Raw genomic sequence first — 24,679 nt, forward strand, 5'->3', positions numbered from 1 at the left:
AAGCTCTTGTTAGCAAGAGTGCTGGTGTGTTAAGAATGGCCCTATAAATAACTTTAAGAACTGAAGTTGAAGGTGCTTCTTTTAAAGACTATTGTTAACTAAACATTATTGCCAAACAGATGGAAAGCATTCACCAGCCTGATGTTTTTAGGTCTAATTATATTATCGCCAGTCCTGTACGGCTCAGTTGAAGAGGTGTATCCAGAGGCCAATTTATAATCATTTAGCCAACACCTGTTTAGGAGATATTGACAGTCAAAGGGCACATTTAAAAAAAAAATCACATATGTTCTTGTATTTATTGCCTCAATGTGAACAGTGTCTAGTTACAAACAAACTTGGGAGAAGAAGAAGGAAAGTGACTGTAAACACATAGTTGTTTCCAAACATTTTTATCTTCTTTTGGCACCTCTTGTAAAGTGGCTTTTATTTTTCTCTTTTGGTTTTCTTTATTGTTTGTTTGTTTTTTTAATTTTAATTTTACACCTTTTGATTAAGCAAGGATTAAAAAAACCCAGTTTTACAGTTGTTATTTATTCATCTGGTTTCCGCTGTTTCTGGAAGTCCCAGGTAAGAGGCCTGAAAAGTTGTTCAGCAAACTCAGTGGCCTGGGGACACTTGTCTTTCCTTATCCTGCCCTTGACATGGAAACTCTGTGTCATTCCTTTGTCAAAAAATGTCAGTAACACCAACTTCTGTTGATATCTTTCTGGCCAGAAGATATAGAGCAGCTTTTAAAATTGGGTGCAACCCTAGTAAAAGAGGAGGTCTTTGAGATGGAGAGGTGTCTGTCATTTTACTACTTTTGGTGAAATTTGATGAGAGAGAAATGATTAGAAAAGACTCCAATTCTCCTCCTCTTGCTTGAGACGCTCAGGTGTGCGATGGGGAGAGATGGAGGGCAGTGTTTTGAACGCGGCCATCCCAAAGAGAAAAGGTTGCTTTGCTGCAGCTGCTGCGTGGGGGAAGCCAGCACAACCCTGCCCTAGACCTCCCCTCCTGGCCCAGCCGCCTGGGCCTTTTGCACGTCTCCACCTCACCTCGCTGTGGGCACTGCACGGGACGGCTGTTTCTGCAGTTCCCTTCAACCTGGTAGACTTCACCCCTTCAGAGATAGCAGGGTATGACTGCATCGCTGCCCCACACAGCAGGGAGATAAGGGAGACTGTGCGCTGTGTTGTCCTTCTCCTGTCACCTGATGAATCCAACACCATGTTACTCCTGACACGCCATTCCTCTGCGACAGGTCTTATTTGATGCGAGCTGACTTGGTCTTCACTGCATCTTGTCTATTGACTTGGAGTTGCAGCATCTTGTCTATTGAACTCAAAGTTTGGTAACCCCAGTGCTGGCATTTTGCAGCCTAAATATTTTGGTGTAACTGTATGTGAATATTTCTACTGGAAGTTTACAATGTCTATTGTAAATAAACAGTGAGTGCACACCCTTGTTCTTGTTCCTAGAGGAGGGTTGGGCTTGTGCTTGTGCTGCTCGTTGTGGCTGTCTTGCAGCTGGTGCTTTTCAAGTACGTCTGTGTTCTTGGGGTTTGAAAACAATTAATTCCAGAGCAGGGTGATTTGAAGACGGAGATGCGGAGGGTTCCAGCTCCCTAAAGATGCAGTTTGCCAAGTATATATACACATATATATTTTTGTTTGTTTTGTTTTCAACACATAAATAAATGGAGCTTGCGAAGAGGGTGGTCGTTATTTAGTACTTCTCTCATTGCTGTGCTGTGTTTAAAGTGCTTTCAGTAGAGGTGATGCACTCCTAACAGAGATGCTCTCTGCAGCTGTAGGTGTTCTCATCTCTGCAGCGAACCCATCCACTCTTTTCTCCCTAAATAAATCCTTTTTTGTTGTTGTTGTTACCTTAATACTAGTTTACAGTAGCACAAAGAGGCTTCCTTGTGGCTTATGAGTGCTGCAAAACAAAAATGGCAGTGGAGGAATGAGACAGCAGTGACTATACAGTTGATAAAACATTTTCTTGTGGCCTGGGCATGTGTGTGGCCAGCTTTTAGTTTAGCTTCCTGGAAAGCAGGTATATAGCCATCCTGCAAAAAAACACCACAAAAAAACCCTCTGGTAACCTACTGGTAGGCAACACATTTGATGTATAGGAAGCCTGATGGGGAAAAGTGTTGCACTAGAAAGGTAGGTACAGTGAGGATTTAAGTGAAGTGACATGGGAAGGTAATGCTATGTGAAGGTTACTTTTTGTGCTTCATTGTGTTGCTACCATTGCATTTCTATAAATTGGGTTCTGCTAGATTATTGCTGTAATTATAAAGTGCTGGTTATTTCTGTTACCAAGTTAGGATTCATTCTTTAAGTTAGGGCATCAGGTGACATTCTGGTAGTTCTCTAGAGATCTATATCCTCAATCATATTTCTTTCCTAAAAAAAACCTGGTTATCAAATGTATGCTGCAGGGCTTTAATTTTTTTTTAATCATTACTTATATCACTTCCTTTGTAAGAATATTCAACATTGGAGTTAAGAGCTGTGTTTTGTTAACTGACTCATGTGAATCTTAAATATTTCTCTGAATGCTTTTTGCTTAGGTTTTGCTTGTAATGGACACTAGAACACAGCAGACTTTTATACTGAAGGTGAGTAAAGTCTTATTACTCCTCTAAACAGTTTGGCCTCCTAAATTACACCACCACACAAAGATCAATTTACATCTAATGTATAGAGTTATCTCTGCGATATATGGATATGTTAATACATATATCCCTATTAAGCGCACTGGAATTCTTTTTGTTGGTATTCGGTTGCTTTCTGTTCCTTTCTCTGTAATGTCTCTAGTGCTCAGATGTGCTGGTTTAGTCAACTTGAGTTGCCGCTGGTTACTGAGGCCAACACTTTAGCAGGCTTCGGTAAAGAACCACAGTTTCAGTGTGCTGCTTAAAACATCTGTAAAGCCCTTGTGGCTCAGGACATGCGCGGGCTGCTGCTGAAGGGGAAATTTCTCCTTAGCCCAAGTACATGCACAACACTTTGTGCTTGGTCTTCCCTTAGCTGAAGAATATGATATTGGCCGAAGTGGATTCTGGATGAAATGGACGACTGGTCTTATTCAAAATTGCTTTCCTATGTTTTTCATCAATACGCTGTGAAAACTGAGTTTAATGTTACTAAACGATTGAATTAACGAATAGTTAATTGGTCAGAATAAAATTTTTCACATTACTCTTGTGTTTCAGAAGTGCTCAGATCAGGATCCCAATATGCTCGGAGCATCTGTGATGCTGAGAATTAGTTTAGTATGAATATTGCTATTGTGGCCATTATTTCAGGCTCCCCTTGACGTGAATTCCCCTGCTGACGGGAGAAGGGGCTGAAAAACTGTGCCCCAAACATGGAGCTCTAATTAATTGTTAACAATTTGTAACTTCGCTTCAGGTCTGGCTTACAACCCTGCCTTAACTTTGTGCATCTGGCCTTTGAAATTGTTTGTCTTAAGTATGGGCAGGGTACAGAAAACCTGTTTGTTCCTCAGAAAGGATTAGTTGTGAATATTGTATATTAGAACCTCGCTTTATCTACTGCCAGATAGGGTAACATTGAATTTCCCATTTAACTGCTTATGTTTATCAATATTGTAATAGGTCACACTATTGACATAATTTTTTTTTCTCTTTCTCTCTCCTCTCCCTTTCTCCCTCCCACATCAATTTTTTCACTTCTGGCAACTTCATCTCTGTGCTACTTCCCAAAAATCATTACCTCTCAAGGAGACTAATCCTTTCCTTTCCTTTTTGTTGTGGTGGTGGTCGTCTTTAGTAAAGTACAATGGAAATGCGAGGATTACCTGTAAGGCTAAGGCATTCTTTTGTCTTTAGAACTTGAATTGAATTTTTTTAATAGTGTCTTTTGGTCACACGCAAAAATAAAATTTTAAAAAAAGGTCACAGGGAAATAACTGAGTGTCATCCTGATGACTTAGTTTGAGAGAGATTCTAATAAAAACATTGACCCATGTAATTGATTTTAATGGCAGCTTTGTGCCATCTTCTGTTCTCTGGAAATGCGCCAGATGCCATCAGCACAGCCTCGGGGGACCGAGGGGCATAGAGCAGCAGATGAGTGGTTTCTCTGAAGCCCAGAGTAACTCGGATAGATTAGTTTGGTTGATAAACACAGAGCACAGCAGGCTCCAAAGGCAACTGAGGGTACAACTGACCTTTTTGTTCTCTGTCAGGGTCTAAGGAAAAGTAGTGAGTACAGCAGGAGCAGAACGACCATCATCCCCCGCTGTGTGCCCAACATGGTGTGTCTGCACAAGTACATCATCTCCGAGGAGTCTGTCTTTCTCGTGTTACAGCATGCAGAAGGTTTGTCTCTCGTTTAAGTATATTGCTGAAAAGAGTCAAAGGTTTAAGTTTTAATCAATGGTACCTTTCATTGTCAAATTAATCTCTTGTACATCTAATTAAAAGATTTTTAGTGTGCCTAAGAGATGTCATGTAAGACACCCCACTCCCATCCTCCGTCCCTCCCCCTTTTTCCCCACTCATTCCGCGGTGGATCTGATTCCTGTTTCAAATGGCCTCAAATCCTGATGGGTTACTTGAATTCTAGCAATATTGAAAGCTTCCAACTGTTTATTTTCTACAGGAGAGCGAGTGCTTTGACTGCAACAACTATCTGTAGTATTTACAGTCATCTCTCAGAGATAAAGTCTTTGGCTACTTTTATAAACTTTGGCAAGGAAATCTTTTTAGCATCTTACAGTTAAAATGACAAGTATTCACACAAGAATTTAGTAAGTCTCTGCAAAAAAACATGAACATTTGCCTGTTGGTTAATATTGCATAGTTATTCTGATCTGGATTTTTAAGAAAATAGCTAGTGGCATCACACAGGAGTTCAAAGCAGAACCACAGAGTTGTGCCTTCAAACTATTTATAAAATTCCTGTTAAATGTACGGGGAACAGGTGGCACAAAATAATTACATTTTGATTTTTTTGGTCTAACACCTGGATTTAAATATTCCCTAAATGTAATTACCCTTATTTGTTTAGAATGAGTGCAGAATATAAATTTTGGGATTGCTAATAGTTCTCTTTTTAGGAAATGTTAATAATGCAGTCAGAATGGATGATGTGAAGGAGCTAAGCTAACTGATAGAGAAGATAATTTTATTACATTGAATATTATTTCTTTTTTCCCTAATGACTTAGATTTTGTCTTTTTCATGAGCAATATGTCACATGAGGCCAGTTAAACTTAACTATACAACTTGAATGACTGTTTCTGCTATGTGTGACTTAATTTTGCCATAAGCAGTGATGCATGAAGAAAGGCCTCACATTACAGTACTGCCTGATCGTGATCTCGAGGGTTTACAGTGCTGCTTTGTCCAATGCTGCTTTTCCTGAGGTGTGTGTAATTCAGCTGAATGGAGGCTCACACCTGAACTGTAATATCCACATAAGTTAGTACGTTTTGTTTGGAGAAATAATATTTAAACGCCTCCCCAAAACAAAAAAAACCCCAAACCCCAACCTTGTCAGATACCAACTGCCCTTAAGACTATCATAATCAAAGGATTAGAGACAGGATGAAACAATCACTTAAAAAACCTGTTCCTAATATTTCTGCAATTTCTGAAGACCTACAATTCTGCTCTTCTCTTCAGGAAGAATGTTCCTTCTCAAGATAGGTAGAAAACTGGGTGAAGAAGTAGTGGAATTTGGGGGAGTAGTGATCAGATGGAGAGAACAAAAATTCTAAGGAAGGTTTAATGTGACCAGTTGACAAAGATGATCTCTTGGAAGTGATAATTTTATTGTGACAACAGTGAGAAAAATGGAGACATTGCATGATCAGAGCTCTTTCATTTAAGAACAGAAACCTCAGCTTAACATTTGGGATGGATGGGGTGCTGTCCTTAAAAAGGAATGAGTCTCTCCTGGTCACCTTTGACATAGTCACAAGTCCAGTGAAATGTGCTTGGCCTGGATGTCTTGCTTTTACCAACATGAGCTGTAACATGTTTTGAGTTCTATGGGGGAAGGATTATTAATTTACTAAGTGCCTTCTAAATCAGGTTTGTGCAACACACAGCCTTGTGCAACACCCCACACCATTTGTTTGATCTGCCAACAGTGAAGGTGGTGTCTGTCAAGCACCCTCATTTTGGCTGGCCAGGCAGCAAACACATACGCAAAGGCAGCCGCAGCTTATGTTGCCTTTCTCCCAGCCGTGGGTCTAACACGTGCAAGTAGGACACATGGGGGGGAGATGGGTTATTTTGAGGTGGAGTTGGGAGAGGAGGTGCAGATGAGATGAGTGCTTTCTACAGGGAGAGCCCTGAAGGGAAACAGGGCATAGGGAGCGTGGGAAGAACTGGGGAGCATTGCAGAGAGGATGGAGGACTGGCAGGCTGTGCTGGGGAGGAAGGGGAGAGCTGTGGGGACCAGAAGGGATTTCGACGTCGGTGAGGGCTGTTGTTGGTAATATATGGTACGTGGGTTCACTTGACTTGGACACTTGTGGTTATAAGTTATAAACTGCATAGGGTTTTCCCTTATTTTCTGATAAAGCAGCAGGTAGTTTGGAAATGGATTCACCTCTATCCTTGTTCGCAAACCATTCAAAAATTATGATGTGCTATAAGGACTTTTCCCTGATTTTCAGGGAATTAACAAGATTAATTTCTTTAAGGATAGTCGCCTGCTTTCATGTACTTACTGACTGGGCTCAGAACAGGCAAAGGGAGAGGAAAATGACTGATATATTCTGTTCTGAAGAGGGATAGCTGGGGTACAAAGTCATGAGTAAATTGCCTGAGAATGCATACAAAAAAGCATATTGCAGGTGTAGGGCCTGATCCCAAATACCTAACTGGGGCAATAATTTTTTGTTGCCATCTAGAACTGCATGGCCTCTGCACGTCACCCTGTCCCGGGAGACTGTTGCTGGAAAATGATTCAGGAGAAAGGCTTCATTTTCAAGCTTTGGAATGCCTATAGATAAAGCTGTCTTAAAATTTCATCCATCAGACCAAATATAAATAGAGAAGGTACTTGTAGTTTATTTTGGGAAAGGATAGAAATTTCTAGGACAATGCTTTTTAAGTGATAGTCTCTGAATTTTTATTCCATAATTTCATGAATGCTCTTAACATTCATACTGCAAGTAGTTCTGTTCCAATAGGAAAGAAGATACTGCCAGTCAAATTCATAAGTATGTTACTTTGTGGTGATTTATTATGTTAGGTATGTTAGCTGCACCATTGGAAAGTTCAAGAGTAAAATATTAATTTAAGTGGGCAATGGCTTGAATTACAGCAAATTTAGAGGAAGTTTTAATGTTACGTACAGACATTATGTATTTGCTAAGCAGCCTGCTATTTCCTGTTTGTAGTAAATTTTAGCTGTATTAAGTGCAGCACTACTGGGTTTTGTATGGAATTCTGAAAGCTTGACCCCAGAGTCTTGCTCAAGATGAAGACCTTTTTTTTGTTTTGTTTTTAAATCATGATGCCATTGCATGCTCAGAATGGGTGAGTGAGGTCTTGGGTTCTCTTACAGGCTTTTCTCATGGCCACAGTTTGAGGCTTCAGGGGTGTCTCAGGAGCATGAAAGTCCATAAAGTTATCTTGTAGCTTTGTTGGAAAGGACTTGGCAAATTCTAGTGTGGTAGAGAGCCAATCTGATGTTAATAAGGCCTCGCTTCTTCTTGGCAGTACGAACTCCAGAAATTTTAGAAACAGATGCTTCAAAAATAGGCTGGGGGGCTTCCATGGGACATCAAAGTTTAAGTGGCTGTTAGAAGCTGTCAAATCTCTTTAAGCATAAACAAGCTGGAGTTCCTCTCAATCTGGAGAGCACTCAAGAAACTTCATGCTGAAGAGGCATGCTGCATGCAGGAATTGATAGACAACAAGGCGGTAGCATTCTGGCTTGCAAAGCTGAGGATTTGTTGTTGGGAAGGGAGATAGTACTAGCTGTAAAGATTCGACAGCGATTGGAAAATGTGGGAAAGGTGATATGGTCCTTGGCAAGTGACTTTTTCAGGAGGCTGCTTTGAAATAATAGCTTTTGCTCAAAGTACATCGGGAAGTGGGAGCTTTGCCTAAACTAGCAAACTTTGTAGCAGAGATTCACCAGCAGCAGTGGAAACGGCCATGTATATAAGACTCTGGTGCTTGTAACTACTGTCATGTTAGAGATTAGGTTGGAGATTAGCTGTAGATTCATGTGTACGCTGCAACCCCACTGTGGCTGCCGTTGGAATGCTGTGAAACGTTGTTGTTGTATCATGGTAGTGCCTACGTGTCTGGTTCCCTTTTGGCCTAGAAACTGTACAAGCATAATTTTATGTAATCATTGTATATTAACATGATCAAGTTTACCAGTAGACATGTCTTTATTGAAAAGGAGGACAGTGATTCTAAGAAAACCATAAGGTTGTTCTTTTTCCAGCAAGGAAGAATATTAATTCGCACAAGGTGCATGACTTATGATTGGTACTCCTGGCCATAAACAAATTCTTATGCAGTGATGTAGAGACTTGGGCCTGGTTTTGGAGAACAATTCAAGCAGATGTCTTTCAGTACTGTTTTCCTTCCCTATCCGATCACAATTATTTGGAAGCCTGGATTCTTCACTTTGACTTTGTTTGGGATTTCCTAAATACAGTAATTACTGCATTCTTAGCTGCATTCCAGTTCTGCAGGAATTGGAGTGTATCGTCCTTCAGAGTAAACTCATGGGCCAAACTAGCAAAAGCCATTGATTTATTTTGGAATATGTCTCTTTAGTCAGCCAGTCTTTCAGAATGTGAAGCTGAAATGTTAAGTGTCTGAGCACCGGGTGAGGAAAAATCCAACAGGTCATGAATTTTTCTTGTCAGCTAGAACAAAAACGTGTTTAGGAGACTAAATTTGCTGATCTGTTAGGTTTCGTTTTATCCTATGATACGTACTATACAGTCTCTGTATCTTCTTCTCTTTGATGTTCCCGCATCAAGTGCTATTAATAACAAAAAACTGCAGAAATGTTTGAAAGAATATAAAAATATTGTGGAACTAACAAGATTTCTAGCCAGTTTCATCACTTGATCACTGTATGCTGAAATTTCCCGTTGATTATTTTGGACACTAACTTTTTAGATTGTGCCTCTCGAAGCAGAGGTATAACCTCCAGAGTGCTGGAAATGTGGTTAAGTAAGGCAATTCTAATAAGTAATTTTATGTTGAATAACTGCAGAATAATGTAGAGCTTGGTGATTTTCATGTGCATGGTAGAAGAAAATAATCTTTATTAGTTATGGTAATACTGTGCTTCTGAAATTGTATTAAACACTAATAAACTTTAGCTTAAAACGGCAGCTTTTATAGTTATTTAGTATGTGAGACTATTTGACAATGACTGAAGCTTACTTGTTTGGATTGATTTCTGTAATTTTAGTTTTTATAGATTCCTGATGCTGTATTAGCATGGCTTGCTAATGGGTTTTCTTGGTCTTACACAACACACGGGGAGAGGGGGAAAGATTATTAGTATGTCATTCATAAAGGCATAATTATATACCCAGATACAAATATCACTCTTGTTTGACCCTGGATTGGACATTTTCAGAAAGGAATAAAATTGTTGTTGTTCACTATAGAACACAATTATTGAATAGCATTTATTTACGTATTTCCACTTGACCAGGAGGCCAGTCTTGAAATATTTGTATGTAAACATATTTGGACATAATTTTTTTTTTTAATTTACTTGCATTTAACTCTAAATTGGAGTTGCAGTAAGTCATTTCCACTGTGATTTCTAAGTCCAAGTGATTATTAGTGAGCAACTTCTTCTTTAAAAAGGTAAGATAATACATTTACAAATAAAGAATGAGTCATTGTTGCGGTTCTGTCTGTTTTCACAGGTGGACAGTAGTGAATTCCTGAGTACTGTAAGGATAAAGAGGCTGTATTTGTCTTTTGCAAATTTTAGGTTTGCTGAAAGCACTTGAAATTGAACATTTTTAAAAACATAACCTGAACCTCTTGATTCTTCCAGTGATTTTTCTGTGGGGTTTTGAAGGATTGATCTCAACACATCTGTTTTCCTTCCTTAATCCTTCTTGGGTCTCCTTCTTCCTTAAGCTACACTAAGACTTCAAGTAGAGGCCAAAATCTAGTGGAGGCTGCATGAAATCTTGCATGAAGTGTGGTGGAGGGAGCAGAAGACAGGAGTTGTCCTGAGAGCAGCTTGACCTGTCTGTAGGTGAAAAGCTAAGTTGTGTGAGGATAATTCTTGCACTTCTCATACTGCTGGGCAGCCCAGCCCCTTCCTACCTTAATACAGGGGTACGAAACATTTAGGTCAGTGAGAGCCGTTCAGATGTCACACGTAAAAGAACACCTAGTGTCCAGTAATGACACAGGAAAAAAAGTCACAATAGATCGCAGAAATAAGGTTTTGAGCTTTCTGCATCCCTGGGTCAAAGCTCAACCCAGGCCTCCATTAGAAAGACATTTCCTTACTACTTGCATTTGGGGAAGGACTGATGGTGCTAATATTTGCATTTAAAGCTGTGCCTGGAGGCTGAGGTGCTGTTGTGCCAGGCACTGTCCAAAGCTGCAAAAATGTACTGTGGGTCTTCGTGGGTCATGTTCTGTGAACACCCTTTGAAACCTGAGATTTGTCTTTTCATAAGAAATTTGTGAAGCACAAATAATAAACACTAGTAATATGAAGACGGAAATATTTAGCATTTGCTTGTACTAATTAATATAATGCAGGTGGGATGGGGAGACTTTGTGTTTTATTAAATGCAGCAGGGGTGTGGTTGTCAAATGAGATTTTATTGTTTGGTATGAAACGACCCCGAATAATTCCATGCCTAGTTTATAAACTGGGCAGTTATTTTGCAAGCACTGTTTACTTAAAGTAATTTAATTGAAATTTTAAAGAAAATTAATTGTTATAAAGATATTGTTCCATCAGAATCTTGGGGTAAAATTAAACTTTTGTGTTGCTTCTTTTGTCATGGATGAAAGTGTGGAAGAGAGGAGAAAGTCTTTCACACATATATAAAAGTATGTATGTTCTCGCTCTTTCTCATTCTCTTGTCTGTTGTTTTCTCTCCCAGCCATTCCACAACAAAAGCGTGAATAAATGTAAAAATGTAATATAAGAAAAAAATTATTGGCGATTATGGGATGAACAAATTCTATCTTTACCAAATCAGTTTAAAACCAGTAATTCTGAAGTCCTATGCAAGCTGCAGGGCTCAGAAAGCACGGCAATGCCCTGCCTCTGCCTTTGCCCTGCTGAACAGCTGTGTAACGCGTCGTATTTAAGGCAAGTGGCTTCATCTTAAGAGTCTGCATGGACTCACTGCTTCTCACGGAGGCAAGGTCCTGCTCGTCGGGCACTTCTGGCAGGACCAGGGCCCTTGGTCTCACCGATACAGGGCGGCAGGTCACTTGCATCCAGGCAAGCTCAGAGGCAGTCGCCGCCCAGGGGGGCAGCCTGCTTCGCTGGGCTGAGGGCTGCTGCTCTGCTGGGAGTGACTGATGAGCCATGTCTTGCTACTGTGGCATGGCACGCTTGTAGGTATTTTGAATGCATCTTTGGGTAAGTATTTAAGTGCTTATGCAATACAGTGGTCTGCAGTAGTTGTTCTTCCCTTCTCTACAGGCATTGCTTCTGTTTGCTCCTATTCGTTTACCTGACATCCTTTCTCATCGTCTTCTAGAAGGTGGCAAGGGTCATTCTGACCTACTAAGTCCGTTTGTAGCTTATGGCAGAAACCATGCGGATTAACAGATCTAAATTGTCATTTTTACCATTGGACTCAAGCTGTTAGAATTCCCTCTTAATATTTTAATATACTTAGTTTCACCACAACCAGCAAGATATTTTTTTTTTTTCCCCTTCAAAAACAAGTCTTGTCTTAGCCAGCAGGATGGAGGGCAAGAAAACTCCACATTCTATTATTCAAATTCATTTTTAAAGTATCAAGGTTTTTCTGCCTTTGATAAGTTATTTTTGAAATACCTGGGAGTGTAGAAAACCTGTTCCTAGGCAATGAAAAATACTTTCTTCTTTTTCTGTACTTTTTAAAGGAATTTTGCCTGATATGGAGAGTGTTTAAAAATAACTATTAAGGACTGTATTTTGAAAAAATATAAAACTGTTTTATCCAAATAAGTAAAAAAAAAAAAAAAAAAAAAAGAAAGAGAGAAAAAAACCCAATCAAAACTTTGCAGATGCCCAGTGGGCTGGATACTTATTTTTTTCTTCTACAAAGATTTTGTTAGAACTCCTGCATTTTCCAGAATTTCTGTACAATCTTTTAAATTGAAATGTGTTGACTTTGCATTTTTCCATAAGTTATCAAAGGTGGCTTTCTAGCTTTAAGCCAAATTCTTTGGCACGTGCAAGAGATGCAGTAACTTCTTGATTTGTTTTGTGTGAATTATGTTTTCTAATCTGTAAGCTTTTTTAATATGTACAATATTTGGAAACAGAGAGAGTCCTATTTTGTATTTTTAAAATGTAACTATTAATTTTGGAGCTGTAACTTTCTTAGAGTCTTTGATGTGAAGGAACTGGTTTGCCAATGTAACTTAGAGTATTGATAAATCCTTGTGTAATGCAGCAAGCTGTAAACTTCGAGTTCTGAAGTTAAAGGGAGAAATACATCCACATTTAAGTAACAAAACCCACTTCTTCAAAGAGAGAAACAGAGCCTTAAAATATCCTGCTAGTACGAGGTAATTTCCTTCCCCTTACCAAACTTGCTAGTTAGTTTTTAGTCCGTCTCCCCTAATGTTGCCCATGAGCTTGGAGCTGTGATGCAGAAGTATTCAGTACAGGCAGAACTGGTAATGGGCACCAAACCACTTGGTCTTCCCTAGTTTTTGCTTTCTTTTGAGACAGCATATGGAGAGTAGTCACCACCATGCAACTTGAGACAGACTCTGAAATGAGACTTTACTGAAGTTTAAAAAAAACCAAACCAACGCAGCTTAATCTCGGATGCAGCTCTTTAAATATTTATGTATTAATACAAATCTGCTTGAAAAGCAAGTTGTGGTCCCTGTAATTATTTCCTCCTGAGGTAGCAGATCCAACTTGCTCTGTGGGGATAAGGATATAATGTATTGTGACAATGAGGGTATTTTCCTGTTTCATAATGAAACCAATTCTGTTTTGAGTGAAATTAAGAGATTTCGTGTCCCCGTCCCCTCCCCTCTTTTCTTGCAGGAGGAAAACTGTGGTCTTATGTCAGTAAGTTCTTAAACAGAAGTCCTGAAGAGAGCTTTGAAATTCCTGAACCCAGAACATCCAGTTCAACTAAAATTTACCTGGAGCAGCCAACACCTAGTCCTAAAGAAATCGGTAGCAGCACTGATTCCAGAGAAAGCTACGGGGAGACCACGCTGAAGGTGGTCCCACTGAAGAGCAGCCTAACGCTAAGCTCTCAGGATGACAGCAGCAACCAGGAAGATGGCCAAGAGAGTTCGAAGTGGATGGACTCAGGATCCAGCTCAGAAGAAGAGTGCACTACTAGTTATTTAACGTTATGCAATGAATATGGGCAAGAAAAAATTGACTCTGGCTCTCTAAATGAGGAACCGGTGGTTAAACTGGAGAGCGAAGGTCTAAATACCAAAAAGAGAAGTTGCTTACAGAAATGCAGTGTCGTTGGCAGTGATAGCTTCACCTCTCAGACTGCATCTCAGGAACGAAAGCTTTTCATTGACAATGCTGAGGCGGAAATAGCTAGCCCTACTAGGATATTGGACTCATTAACTAAATCAAAGAACAGTCCCATGGAACTCTTCAGAATAGACAGCAAAGATAGCACTAGTGAGCTCCTGGGGCTTGATTTTGGAGAAAAACTATATAACCTGAAATCGGAGCCTTTGGAGCCATTGTTTTCTGTCCCAGACCATGACAGAAGCTTGGATGCCCTAGAGAGCAAAATGGGTGTGAGAGCTCATGACACCATAAGCAGGGGTTCAAATGACTCTGTGCCAGTTATCTCCTTTAAGGATGCTGCTTTTGATGATGTAAATAGCATTGATGAAGGAAGGCCTGATCTCCTAATAAACTTACCTGGTATGTCTGATGAAACAGAAGAGGCAGCAGTGTCAAGGCCAACAAAGTTTACAAAAACTGATAGGGACATGTTGGAAGTAAAGCTATTAGAAACACCTGATGTCTTACAATTAAATAATTCTGCAGAGCCATGCAAAGCATTTGGTGAAGAGCCAAATCATGTGGCATCAGAAGTGGGTGATCTTTCCCGCGAGGAAGCAAACGGACAAAGCGGTGTCACTCAGGGAGCTCTTGGGACCCTCTTTACATCTGACCAAGAGGTAGGTTGTTCAGAAGATGGGGCTCTGTTTCAAGGGCTTGGAGCCTGCTCCTTAAACGTGACGAGCAAAGAAGAAAGTTTATTTGTTTCCAACCCGCTCTCAGGTGCTCAAGATGTTAGCTTGGATGGAGACATGTTAAGAAATGAAGCAGTGTTGCTGTTTTCCGATCAAACTGAAGACTTTGGGAAAGAGGAAACAGACTCGGCTTTGTTGCCAGCAGCTGAAAGTAAAAAGACAGCACCAAAGAAGGAAGGCAAAATAGCAGTAGCAGGGGAGAAGGAAATACATCAAATTTTTCAGGACCTCGACGAAAGATTAGCGATAACCTCCAGGTTTCATATCCCAGAGGACTGCATTCAAAGATGGGCAGCTGAAATGGTTGTAGCCCTCGATGCTTTACATAGAGAAGGAATTGTGTGCCGCGATTTGAACCCAAACAACATCTTATTGAATGATAGAGGTCAGGAACTTTTGCAAATGCATTTCTTTTTATTCGCTGTTGCTTCCAATTAACTGAGTAGGCGTTTTATCTTGTAATTAGTATCTTCATTTCCTGTCTAGAGCTTCATTATCAGTGCAGCAAATTCACCCCCAGTAATAGCTTCTAGTACTTAATGATGCCATTATTCTTAATGATACTGTTTTTAGCTACAAAAGGAGTAATTACAGTTCACTTCTGCAGAAAATGGAAGGGAAAAATGTTTTGATTTCTCCTGTCGTTTTGTTTTTAGGACACATTCAGCTAACGTATTTTAGCAGGTGGAGGGAGGTTGAAGATTCCTGTGACAACGATGCCATAGAGAGAATGTACTGTGCCCCAGGTTAGAGCAATCACCTACAATGTTTCACTTGGAAAGTAGATTAGCAGCTTTCATTTTCTCACGGAGCTGCTATAGCATAGAGCTCGAGATCATGCAATATCTGAATTTTCTTTGCTTTTTCCTGAATGTCTTAAAAAGCTAGAGGGCTCATAACTGCTTTATCACTGTGGTGATGTTTGTTAGATCATTTCCATAAAGTGTAATTGTATTGAATGTCTTGTTTAAGCAAATTCAAGGAATGTTTTGTTTTCTTGCAGGTATTTGCTATGTGTGAGTACATCTTGATAACTGAAAAGAGCAAATAAGGGAAAGGGCAGACTGAAAAGATGACACTTAAGAGCCTTAAAAATACAAAAATTTATACATGCAAAGAACATGGGGGGAAAAAAGACCATAGCAGTTTGAAAAATACAACCCTAATGGGCTCAGAGATGCCTCTGACATTTTTGATGAGCTACAGTGGGCTTTGAAATAGTTTAGAGCGCTTTTTTCTTAGAACTGCTTTCATCAATCATGAGAGTGATAAAATCAATATCTCTTGGGTTTTTATAGCAAGGATGGCACTTGAAACCGAACCCTCCCTCTTTTCCTTTTTCCAATTTATTTTCTGCTAATATACTGGTCAAATGATAGTGACAGCCAAAGATCAGATGTTTTACTTATAACTTCATATTTTAAAAATTTCATAGCTAGCTGAAAAAAACTACTTTTAGAGTTGAAATGACTACTGGGAGGCTATTCAGATTTTCAGTTTCTCTTTTTTATTCTGAATTTGAAATGCCAGCATACTCTTCCTGCTGAGTGTGTGGTCTGGCTAGGCATGGCAACTTGGTATGCAGGTAGTCCTCAAGCTCAGAGTCTGTAAATGTGCTCAGAAAAATTTTGAATAAAGCTTATCAGCAATGGAAGTTCTGAACTTAGTTTGGCATCAGGTGTTTATTCAGTGACTTTGTCCTGCAACTGAAATACAGTAAGGAACTGCTCTCTGTGAATAAAGGTGGTAGGATCTCAACAAAAATTTGAACGCCAGCCTCTTGAGATAAATAGTAAATAAAATCTTTTCTATCCAGGTGCAAGTCGAAAGAGTAGGTATTACAGAAAAGAATTCTTTTTACCTATCAAAGCAAACCCACCACCTTCATTCTACCCTCACCCCACTTTAATTCAAGAACAAGAAGATTGGGGAATCCCAGCAATTCTTGTGGTTGTTTAATAGAAACATGTCCTGGTTGCCAACGTGCATGACGTCCTGTTAGAAAGAGGCGTTTTCCTGCCTCCCTAACCCAGCCTCATACAAAGTGCTCCCTAGTTGAGTAGTAGCAAAGATGGAAGTGCAGCCTTTTCCCACTGTCATCATTAATGAGCTGTGAAAGTCAAAGCTTACTTTTTCTGTATTTTAATGAGGATCCAAAGAGAGGCTTTTTTTTGCCCCCTAAGCCCCCACCAGCCAACTCCTGCAGTAGTTAAGTGTTTAGGGGTCAGTTTAAATAATATTTAGAAGTCCCCAAATGCAAGAATAAAGTTTTCCGCACCATCATTATTTCCACCTCACAGCACAGGTGTGGTATCCATCCGGGCTTTTCTTGGTTAAGTTGCCCTCTCCTCTCTGCCCTACCCCAAGCTGCAGTTTGCTTTGTGTGTCTGTAACTGGCGAGCTACAAGATGAAGATTTGCAAATGCAAATATTAGATATATGCAAGATGGCTGAATTGATACTCTATGATTCTTACCTTTCATATTTCTTGATCTTAATGTTATCTCTGCAAAGCGTACGCTTATTTTAGTGTAGCTATTTCATGCTAATTTTTGCGTAGGAGAGTAATACTTGGTATAACTTAGCAGTACAAAATATATTTTGGAGTCAAGTGCCATTCTATTCTAAGCGATGATTTAATACCTGTACCTTCAATAATGGTGTATAGCTGAGTCCAAAGCAGCTTTCTTATGGCTACTGCTGCTGGTAAATCTTGCTCTAGAACTTTCGATTAGCATTAAAAAAATAATCATGTTAGTGGGCTTTCTTTAGGCTCCAATGTTACAGGTGAAAAACCCCTTATTTGGATGATCATTTTTCATTTTAAGGAGTGTACCATGTCCCTGGAACCCATGTCTCCCCTTTATCATGGTAGCATTGCTCCTCAAGCTGCTTCTTGGAATAAGGATTTTGAAATTATACTTGTGCTTCAGTTCAGTACACTAAGAGAAATTGGCAAGTTCGGGTTTTTTTCATTCTTTTTAAGTTGCTTTTTAAAACTGATCATAAATGTTTCTCACAGCTTGATTTTTCCTGCTGAAGGAAGGGCTGCAATTTTGTAGAGGTGAACAAGTGATCTTCACAAAATTTCATCAGGTCTTATGATTTCTTATCGTAATACAACGCAGTGACTAAATAAAGTGACTCAAATTGAGTCTTTATCTTGTTTTGAATTTTCCTCGTGTTTCCAGTATTGTGTGCTCTGTTGCCCTACCTCTGGGTACTCAGCCTTCCCTCTCCTTTTCTCTCCTAACTGAAGGATGCAGTGAAACTTGACTTGTAAAATTTTGTCTCCATGTGTTTAGTTTGGTGTGTGTTTTCATCAGAGTTTGGGATAGAATAGGATTTGGATGTGATAACTATATGTTACGTGATTTCAACGTTTTGTTATTTAAATGCACTCATTAAAAGTATGCAAGAAAGGGAAGATGTCTTTATCAAAACGCTGTCTTCTAGGGTGTCGTGTTGGAGACTGAGAACAGATGATGAGTCTTGGGATGCAGTTCTTTTTCTGCATTGGTTTTTGAGGAGCAAATTTTGGAGGCAGAAAAAGGAGAGGATGAATGTGAAATTTAAACAGATTGCAGGATATCTTCAATTTAAAATAGGTAGGAAATTGTATTGCAGAGTTATGTGAAAGATGTAAAAGTGTATTTGAAACAATTTTATCTTTTTAATTGGTAAGGTTTCAGGTGTTACTTTTTTACAGTACAAGTTACAAAGTGCTTAACAGTGAAGTGCCTGAGGAGGTATTAAAATTTGCTTTATTGGTTGAAGGAAAACATAGAGTCTAAATTCTACAATTTATATATCAGAATCTAATTCCTGGAGGGGCTAAGGATAATAATGTATTAATGTTGAAGCTTTTCAGACCCAGGGGAGAATAGAGGTCCAACTACGTGGAGCTTGCTTGCAGGATCTAGGATTTTGTATTTGAGACTTTCAGTACCCCAGGTTGTAACCTTGTATTAAAGCAAAACAAGGTAGTATTGGTACAGAAACAGTGATCAGATCCTTGCCATGGTGAATAGCAAGGACTTGCTCAGCTCTTGTTATCCTACGAAAAGCGGAGAGGCAATGCGACTGCGTATGTAGAAAAGAGATGACGCAGTGTATATGTAAAATAATAGAATAAATGCAAACATTATAAATGGAGAAGTGTCAAAAAGGTGAGGGAAGAGAGAGTTTTAAAAGCTGCATACCATTCCCTGCTAGCAATATAATTAATTTTGTATGAAATAGCAATTGTCATTTTATATCGTGCATAAATTAAAAGCAGCGCTAAATCTGTTGCAAGAAGTGGCACTTCTCCACTATTGACGGCAGGTGGCATTGTACCATTAATGGATTTTGCTGTTGCACTTGCTGGCTCTAATTTGCCAACTTCACATAAGAACTAGAGACGGAAGATGCGGCTTATTTGTAATGATTTGCATATCAAGAATTGTACTTGCAAGCTCAGAGTCGTGGTGTGTTATAGTGCTGTTGAATCTGTTGGTAAAGCTGGGTAAGTCTCTTTACTCCTGCATAGTTCTACTCAATAAAAAAAAAGTTCATGCTGAACCAACTACTGCAACAACAAAGCTATCTGCAGATGCTTAAAAGTAGCGCCTGTGCTATACTTTGATTAATGGCCAAACTAAATCTCTGCTGTTCACCTATGATAAGTCAAATGTTGTTTCTCTAACACACAAGGGAAACGATGGATTATAAATCACCCCCTATAAACTCAACACCACTTCAAGTAAAACTGTGGGGGTTTTGGCCAAGAATAACCTATTTGCTTTTAAAGAAGAAATTAAGCACTTGTAACTGAGAATTTCTGCTGCGTTAATATGGTTAAGGTGACTGATGTGAGGTTTATGTGTCTTTTTCTTTAACTTTCCTCCTCTTTATAGTAATTTTGTTTTCTGAATGTTTTAAGGTGTGCTAAGCAGCTGATGTCTGAATACAAAGTTATTAGCAGATCAGATGAGAATGATTCACTTCTGTTTAAACAGCCCTTTGCTCTCCATGCCCCCTGAGAACTCTTATCACATATTTGTCCAAAAAAAGCCACGAAAACTAACAAAAAATCCCTCGCATTATCCACCTGCCTGGTGGCTGATAGTATCAGCAATGTATCTCTCTATCTCTTGGTTAATGTGCCTTGGTATTCTGAAGGGGGGAAAATTCCAGTAACAGATTCAATTTACACGGACAGAAACTTGAGCAAATGCCAGCCTAGCAGGGGGGCCATTATTCTGCTCTATAAATAAGTTTAAAAAAGAAACAAACACACACACAAACCTGTGAATCAACATGTTTTGGTCTAATTGAGGGAAAAGCAAGATAGACAAATTTTGAAGTGCAAATTATCACCTTCTGTTATTGAAGTATCGGTTTTGCCAACTTTGTGATCTTAAATATAAAGAGTTGTTACCTTTTAAATAGAGTAATAATTATATTCCATTCTTGATAGTCATGATTTTTAAAATCAAATTGGTAACTTTTAAAAAAAAACACCCCTTCATAGTATGCTTAATACCTGTGAGAAAGACAAAATTGTCTACAGCCACAGCCTAGTCAAGACTCTCTTCAACTAAAACAGATTAAGTTGAGGATTTAGTCATAAAGAGAAATCTTTTAGGTACTTTTTCGACCTAACCTGTGAAGTGTCATGTTGTAGAAGCTGCTTGCTGGTCTAACATCTTGTGTAAATACGATGTGTGAATGAGATGTTTTATTTACGCTCTCCGAGTTCTTGTTCCAGCAGCGGGGATGTGTTCTGTCACATCTCTGTAGTGTTTTCGGAGGATGAGATTTCAGAACTGGGCTGCCTTTGGAGTCTTTTTTCTTTCTTGTCCAAACAATGAGTATTCACCGGACTGTGTTTACTAAAAACTGGAGATTTGCTTGCTAGGATCATAAAGCTAAAGGGAGCTTAGTTTCATAGAAAATATAAGTAGGAAACTGGCCATCAGTAATGCATCATATTGTTCTAATGCTTTCATAAGCTGTGTGCTATAATCAAGCCTTATTTATACAAACTAGCCTTCACAGAAACCCGCACATAAATACATGGTGTATTTGGTTTTATCTAACCTGCTACTAATTGTACACAATGCAAAACCTAAGCAAAAAGAAGGCTTTGTGGGTAAATGATTTTGTCCCCCAAAAGACCAAAATGTTTCAGTGTGCAACCTGATTTTTGTGCTCGCAAATGAAGATGTCACTTCTGGTCTTAGACAATTGAAAATACAGATGCGAAGTGCAGCTGATAACCTAAAACATATGGCATGAAAATAAAAATTGCTGGGTTGCTATTATTAGCCTGTATGCTATAATTTTTATTTACTGAATAAGGAAAAACTGGTCTTCCTCTGTTTACCAAATAGATATTTGATGCTAGAAAACCTGCGTATTATTTGTGTATGTGTTTTTCAGTAGGAATTTGCAGGCGCTCATTAAATGTGCTATTCTGTACTATAGTAATTTAATTTGAGTAGATTGTTTAAGGAGCAAAATAACTGTGGTAGATTAAAGTGCCATTGACCCTGAGAGGTGTCGAGGAGTGGGCTGGTCTCATGGTTATAGTGTAAGACTGGACTTCCTAGATTTTATCTCTGACTCTGCCCTAGCTTTTTGTGTGGCATTAATGTCTCAGGATAATCCTAAAAAGGAAAGGAAAAAACAGGGCAGGTGAATGAGCTTTGAGCAGCAAAGACAGAAGGATGGGCTAACTTGATTTGAAAAGCCCTGGCAATAGGCAACAGGACTAAACGTTAACATGAAAAATATACGGCTGGTGTGAATAACGAGGAAAGGTCTGGAGGTGCAGAAAAAGTTCTGATTATTGTGAAGCTGGGAGTAACAACTTTACAACAACCATTTGGAGTGGTATAGCTCTCCAAAGGCACCTGAGTGTCCCACAGAAAACCATGACAACTGACTGCTCCCAAAATAGCAGGATTTCATGAACCTGGAGTAGATAATTGAAAGCATAGGTTTGGGAAGAGAATCAGGTATTTTCTGAAAACAATGTGATGTGGTTTGGCACTCAGGCTTGTTGTAAGTACACTACATGTTTCAGGTGAAGTACGTGTTCTTGTGGTTTTTCACAGACCCTGTAACTAGAAAAAGCAGTAAGATGTACCAAAGCTGCTGTTTTGTAAAAATCTGGTATTTTAGCCTGACTGACATAAAAGCCAGTTAATAACTCTGGAAGAAACTGTAATTTACCTGTGTGGTGTGGTTGTTTCTGGTTTTTATTTATTTTCTTTTTTAATTTTTTAAATTATTATTATTATTACAGATGGGGCTAAAACTTGAAGATAGTATAGAAGATGCCTTTGAAAATAAATGGAGCTAGCTGAAGGGTTAATTAGTTTGTTTTGTTTTGATAACAGAGCAGTAAAAAGTTTCTTTGTCTCTTTTGCCACCTGATTATTTTAGAGGAAGTTTTAATTCCATCTTGGGCTGCTAAAAGGAAGAAAGAACACAGTTCCCTTTATTAACTTATTTTCTGTTAGTGACACGAGGAAATTTCTTCCAAAGAGGAACATAGATGCTCATATGTTTTTGCATACCTTTAAGATGAAACTTCCTATTTTCATACTCCATTTGATCTTAGCAGATGTTCATTGGACTTGCCTCACTACTTTATTGTTTAAAGACCATGATACACTTTTTATACTCAACTATAGATGTTTCAATACTGTGTTTTATAAATTGCTAAAGCATTTTAGGCAAAGCATTATGGCCAGATTGCTTGTGTGATGTGTTATTTAGTGACTGTATCTTACGATATCTTGGCTGACTGAGTCTGCCTAGAGTAATTAGCTTGGACTCATTTTACTTGGTTCTCTGCAAATGCTTCTTTACATATATAGATATTAAAATATGATAAAATAGTAAGCTTTTAAAATTAAATGAGTGTAAGGTAAATAGAATTTCCGAAGCGACTCTAATGGTTTTTCGTGCAATACTGTTTATCTTAATGGCCACAGAAGGGGAAAACATTATGTCTGATGTTTTCAGGATGTTGGACAAGTCCATTTCCTCCTGAACAGTTTCAGGCACCTGATGGTAGTTCAGATGGGTCTCCTTGTTTTCTTATCAGTGCAGAAACGATACTTGAAGGTATGCTGTTTCTGCTTGAAACCCAGGGTAAGGGAAAGTGCCTCCGCAGGTTTTGAAATTCTTATCCACCAGGAGTCAAATGGTTCCCTTCTTAATTCCAGGAAAACCACCTCAATGCAAAGCCCTTCCTGACTCTTAGGTGTTTGGAGAAGCAGTACTTCCACCTAGAGCCTATTTTCTTGTGAGCTGACTTCAGATGCATTTTTTTGGATGTTACAGTTTATCCCACAAAGTTTTTGATTGAGTTTTTGTTCTTGGTGATTCGCAAGCCATCTGGCCTGAGTTGCACAGTGAATGTCTAAGTCCGCCTTTAAGCCTGGCTTCTTTTATGTTAACTGTGTTTGTTGGCCTCCTGCTGGTTGGGAGGCCTTATTGTCAGCCCTGGAGGAAATTGTATTTGGGAGAAAGTGTTTGAGGTGTGGTAGTAAAAGCCTTTGAAATCCTTCAGCATGAAGGGTTTATTTCAGGTTAAGGTGCTGTAGAAGGAATGAGAAAATCAGCCTTGGTGTTACAGTTAATGACTTTATCGAGGATGTGTGTTCAAGAGAGGCAAAGTTCTGCTTTTTTACTTTAGAACTGGCACGTCTGTTTAAAAATACAGAGCATTGTCAGCTACGTATCCCGTATCAGGAAGTAAGGTATTACTGTGTGTAATGCAAATATTGAGATAAGTATGGAAACCATAAAGAAATGGCCTTTCAGTTGAGACCAGCTGCTCTGGAAGGAGGACGGTGCTGGGTAGTGAAGGTGTTTACCCGTACCATCTGTCTCTATCTGAACCTGATAGTGTTTTACAAATTTCCTTCCCTTCAGTTACCCCAACGGCTGCTGTTGAAATTGCTTCTGTGCAGGAATTTAGCATTGCTGTTGACATGTGCTGCTTGGTGCTAGATGTCGTATGGGCATGCATCAGGAAGGGAGAAAGAAGAAAGCTCTCCCTTTTAATGAAGTTGCAGTAAAGTTGGAAGAGCTACTGATTCTTTTTTTCACCCTGCTTTTTTATTTCTCTGATTTAAAAGGATTTTGTATTTGAGAATGATAGGAATATTTTTTAATGCAAATTTTGTACTGCTAGTCCTAGAAACACCAACACTGTGCACATGTGTGCGCACGTTTATGTTTGTACAAATGTGGATAAGGTCCTTGATTTCAAGGTTCATGAAGTAAAGAATTGGCACAAATATCCCCATGTTATTTACTTAAGCTTATGGGTCGCTACCATTTATTGTCTAAATTACTTTGCTGATGGATTGAGATGAAAATGTTTTCTTAGTGAAGGCAGATATTGTAGTTCAGATTTACTGCAATATTAAAGGTTTAAAAAAAGCGTATGCCCTGTGTGGTATATTACATTAGCTAGCTACTCTGTATCACTTGAAAGCACTTCATAATCTATAGTTTCTAAATTTTCCCATGATGTGTAGTCAAGATAAAATGCAGTAATATTGATGTGATATCCTGAACTTATTATGATCAGCATATTGCATCAGAAGTAGTGTGACCTGTTTGAAGTAAGGGAATGTAAACAACACATATTTATTTGTAGCATTCACAATGATTTTTTTCTCCCCCCCCGGAAAACATTTATTTTAATCTGAAGTAAGGAAACTTTGGGACCTAGGGAAAGCAGCAGGAAAGCAGACATTGGGTAATAGGAGAAAAGTTGAGCTAAAATTTAATTTTTGTAAAAAAGGATACTCAGATGTTCCCCTCAGCTGAGTTTTCCATTTTCTGTTTTATGTTGGTTCAGATGACTTGGCACACAGTTTCTGCTGTGTGCATGAGAACCCAGCCAGAGCCCTTCAGCCCAGGGAGAGATCTGTGTAACTTGACTGTTCTCAATTTAACCCACTTGTGTCATTTTGGTCATGGTCAAAAGTGGACGGAAGAGTTCAGTGCTGCTCTCAAGAGATCTGCAATGACATTTGTTTTGACTTGGCATATATTGAAAGTGTTCTTACAGTTGAAAATATGAGCTTGGATTTTGGAGAAGTGGACTCTAGTTTACTTTTTGACTCTTACTCTGTGTCCGTTTTCTTCATCAGTGAAGTAAGTGAGGTAATGAACAGTGTGTGATTCTGTGAAAGAAGGCAGCATAACTTTGATGCTTCAAAGAACTGGATCAGCAGCTGTGAT

General features: G+C 39.0%; 1 protein-coding gene across 6 annotated transcripts in view; it reads left to right on the forward strand.

Moving 5' to 3' along the window:
- RPS6KC1 (ribosomal protein S6 kinase C1) overlaps positions 1–24,679 on the forward strand; it is a 91,302-nt gene that overhangs the window by 58,653 nt on the left and 7,970 nt on the right. For 5 of the 6 annotated variants that reach the window (XM_076334551.1, XM_076334552.1, XM_076334555.1 and 2 more), the window contains 4 exons: positions 2,567–2,614; positions 4,210–4,342; positions 13,230–14,807; positions 15,079–15,168. In XM_076334551.1, coding sequence (XP_076190666.1) covers positions 2,567–2,614; positions 4,210–4,342; positions 13,230–14,807; positions 15,079–15,168 — 1,849 coding nt within the window. The remainder of the gene's footprint in view (positions 1–2,566; positions 2,615–4,209; positions 4,343–13,229; positions 14,808–15,078; positions 15,169–24,679) is intronic. The other variant, XM_076334554.1, reaches the window with a different exon arrangement.

Source organism: Aptenodytes patagonicus, chromosome 3 (assembly GCF_965638725.1).
Source record: "Aptenodytes patagonicus chromosome 3, bAptPat1.pri.cur, whole genome shotgun sequence".
In the NCBI taxonomy this organism is placed as follows: domain Eukaryota; kingdom Metazoa; phylum Chordata; class Aves; order Sphenisciformes; family Spheniscidae; genus Aptenodytes; species Aptenodytes patagonicus.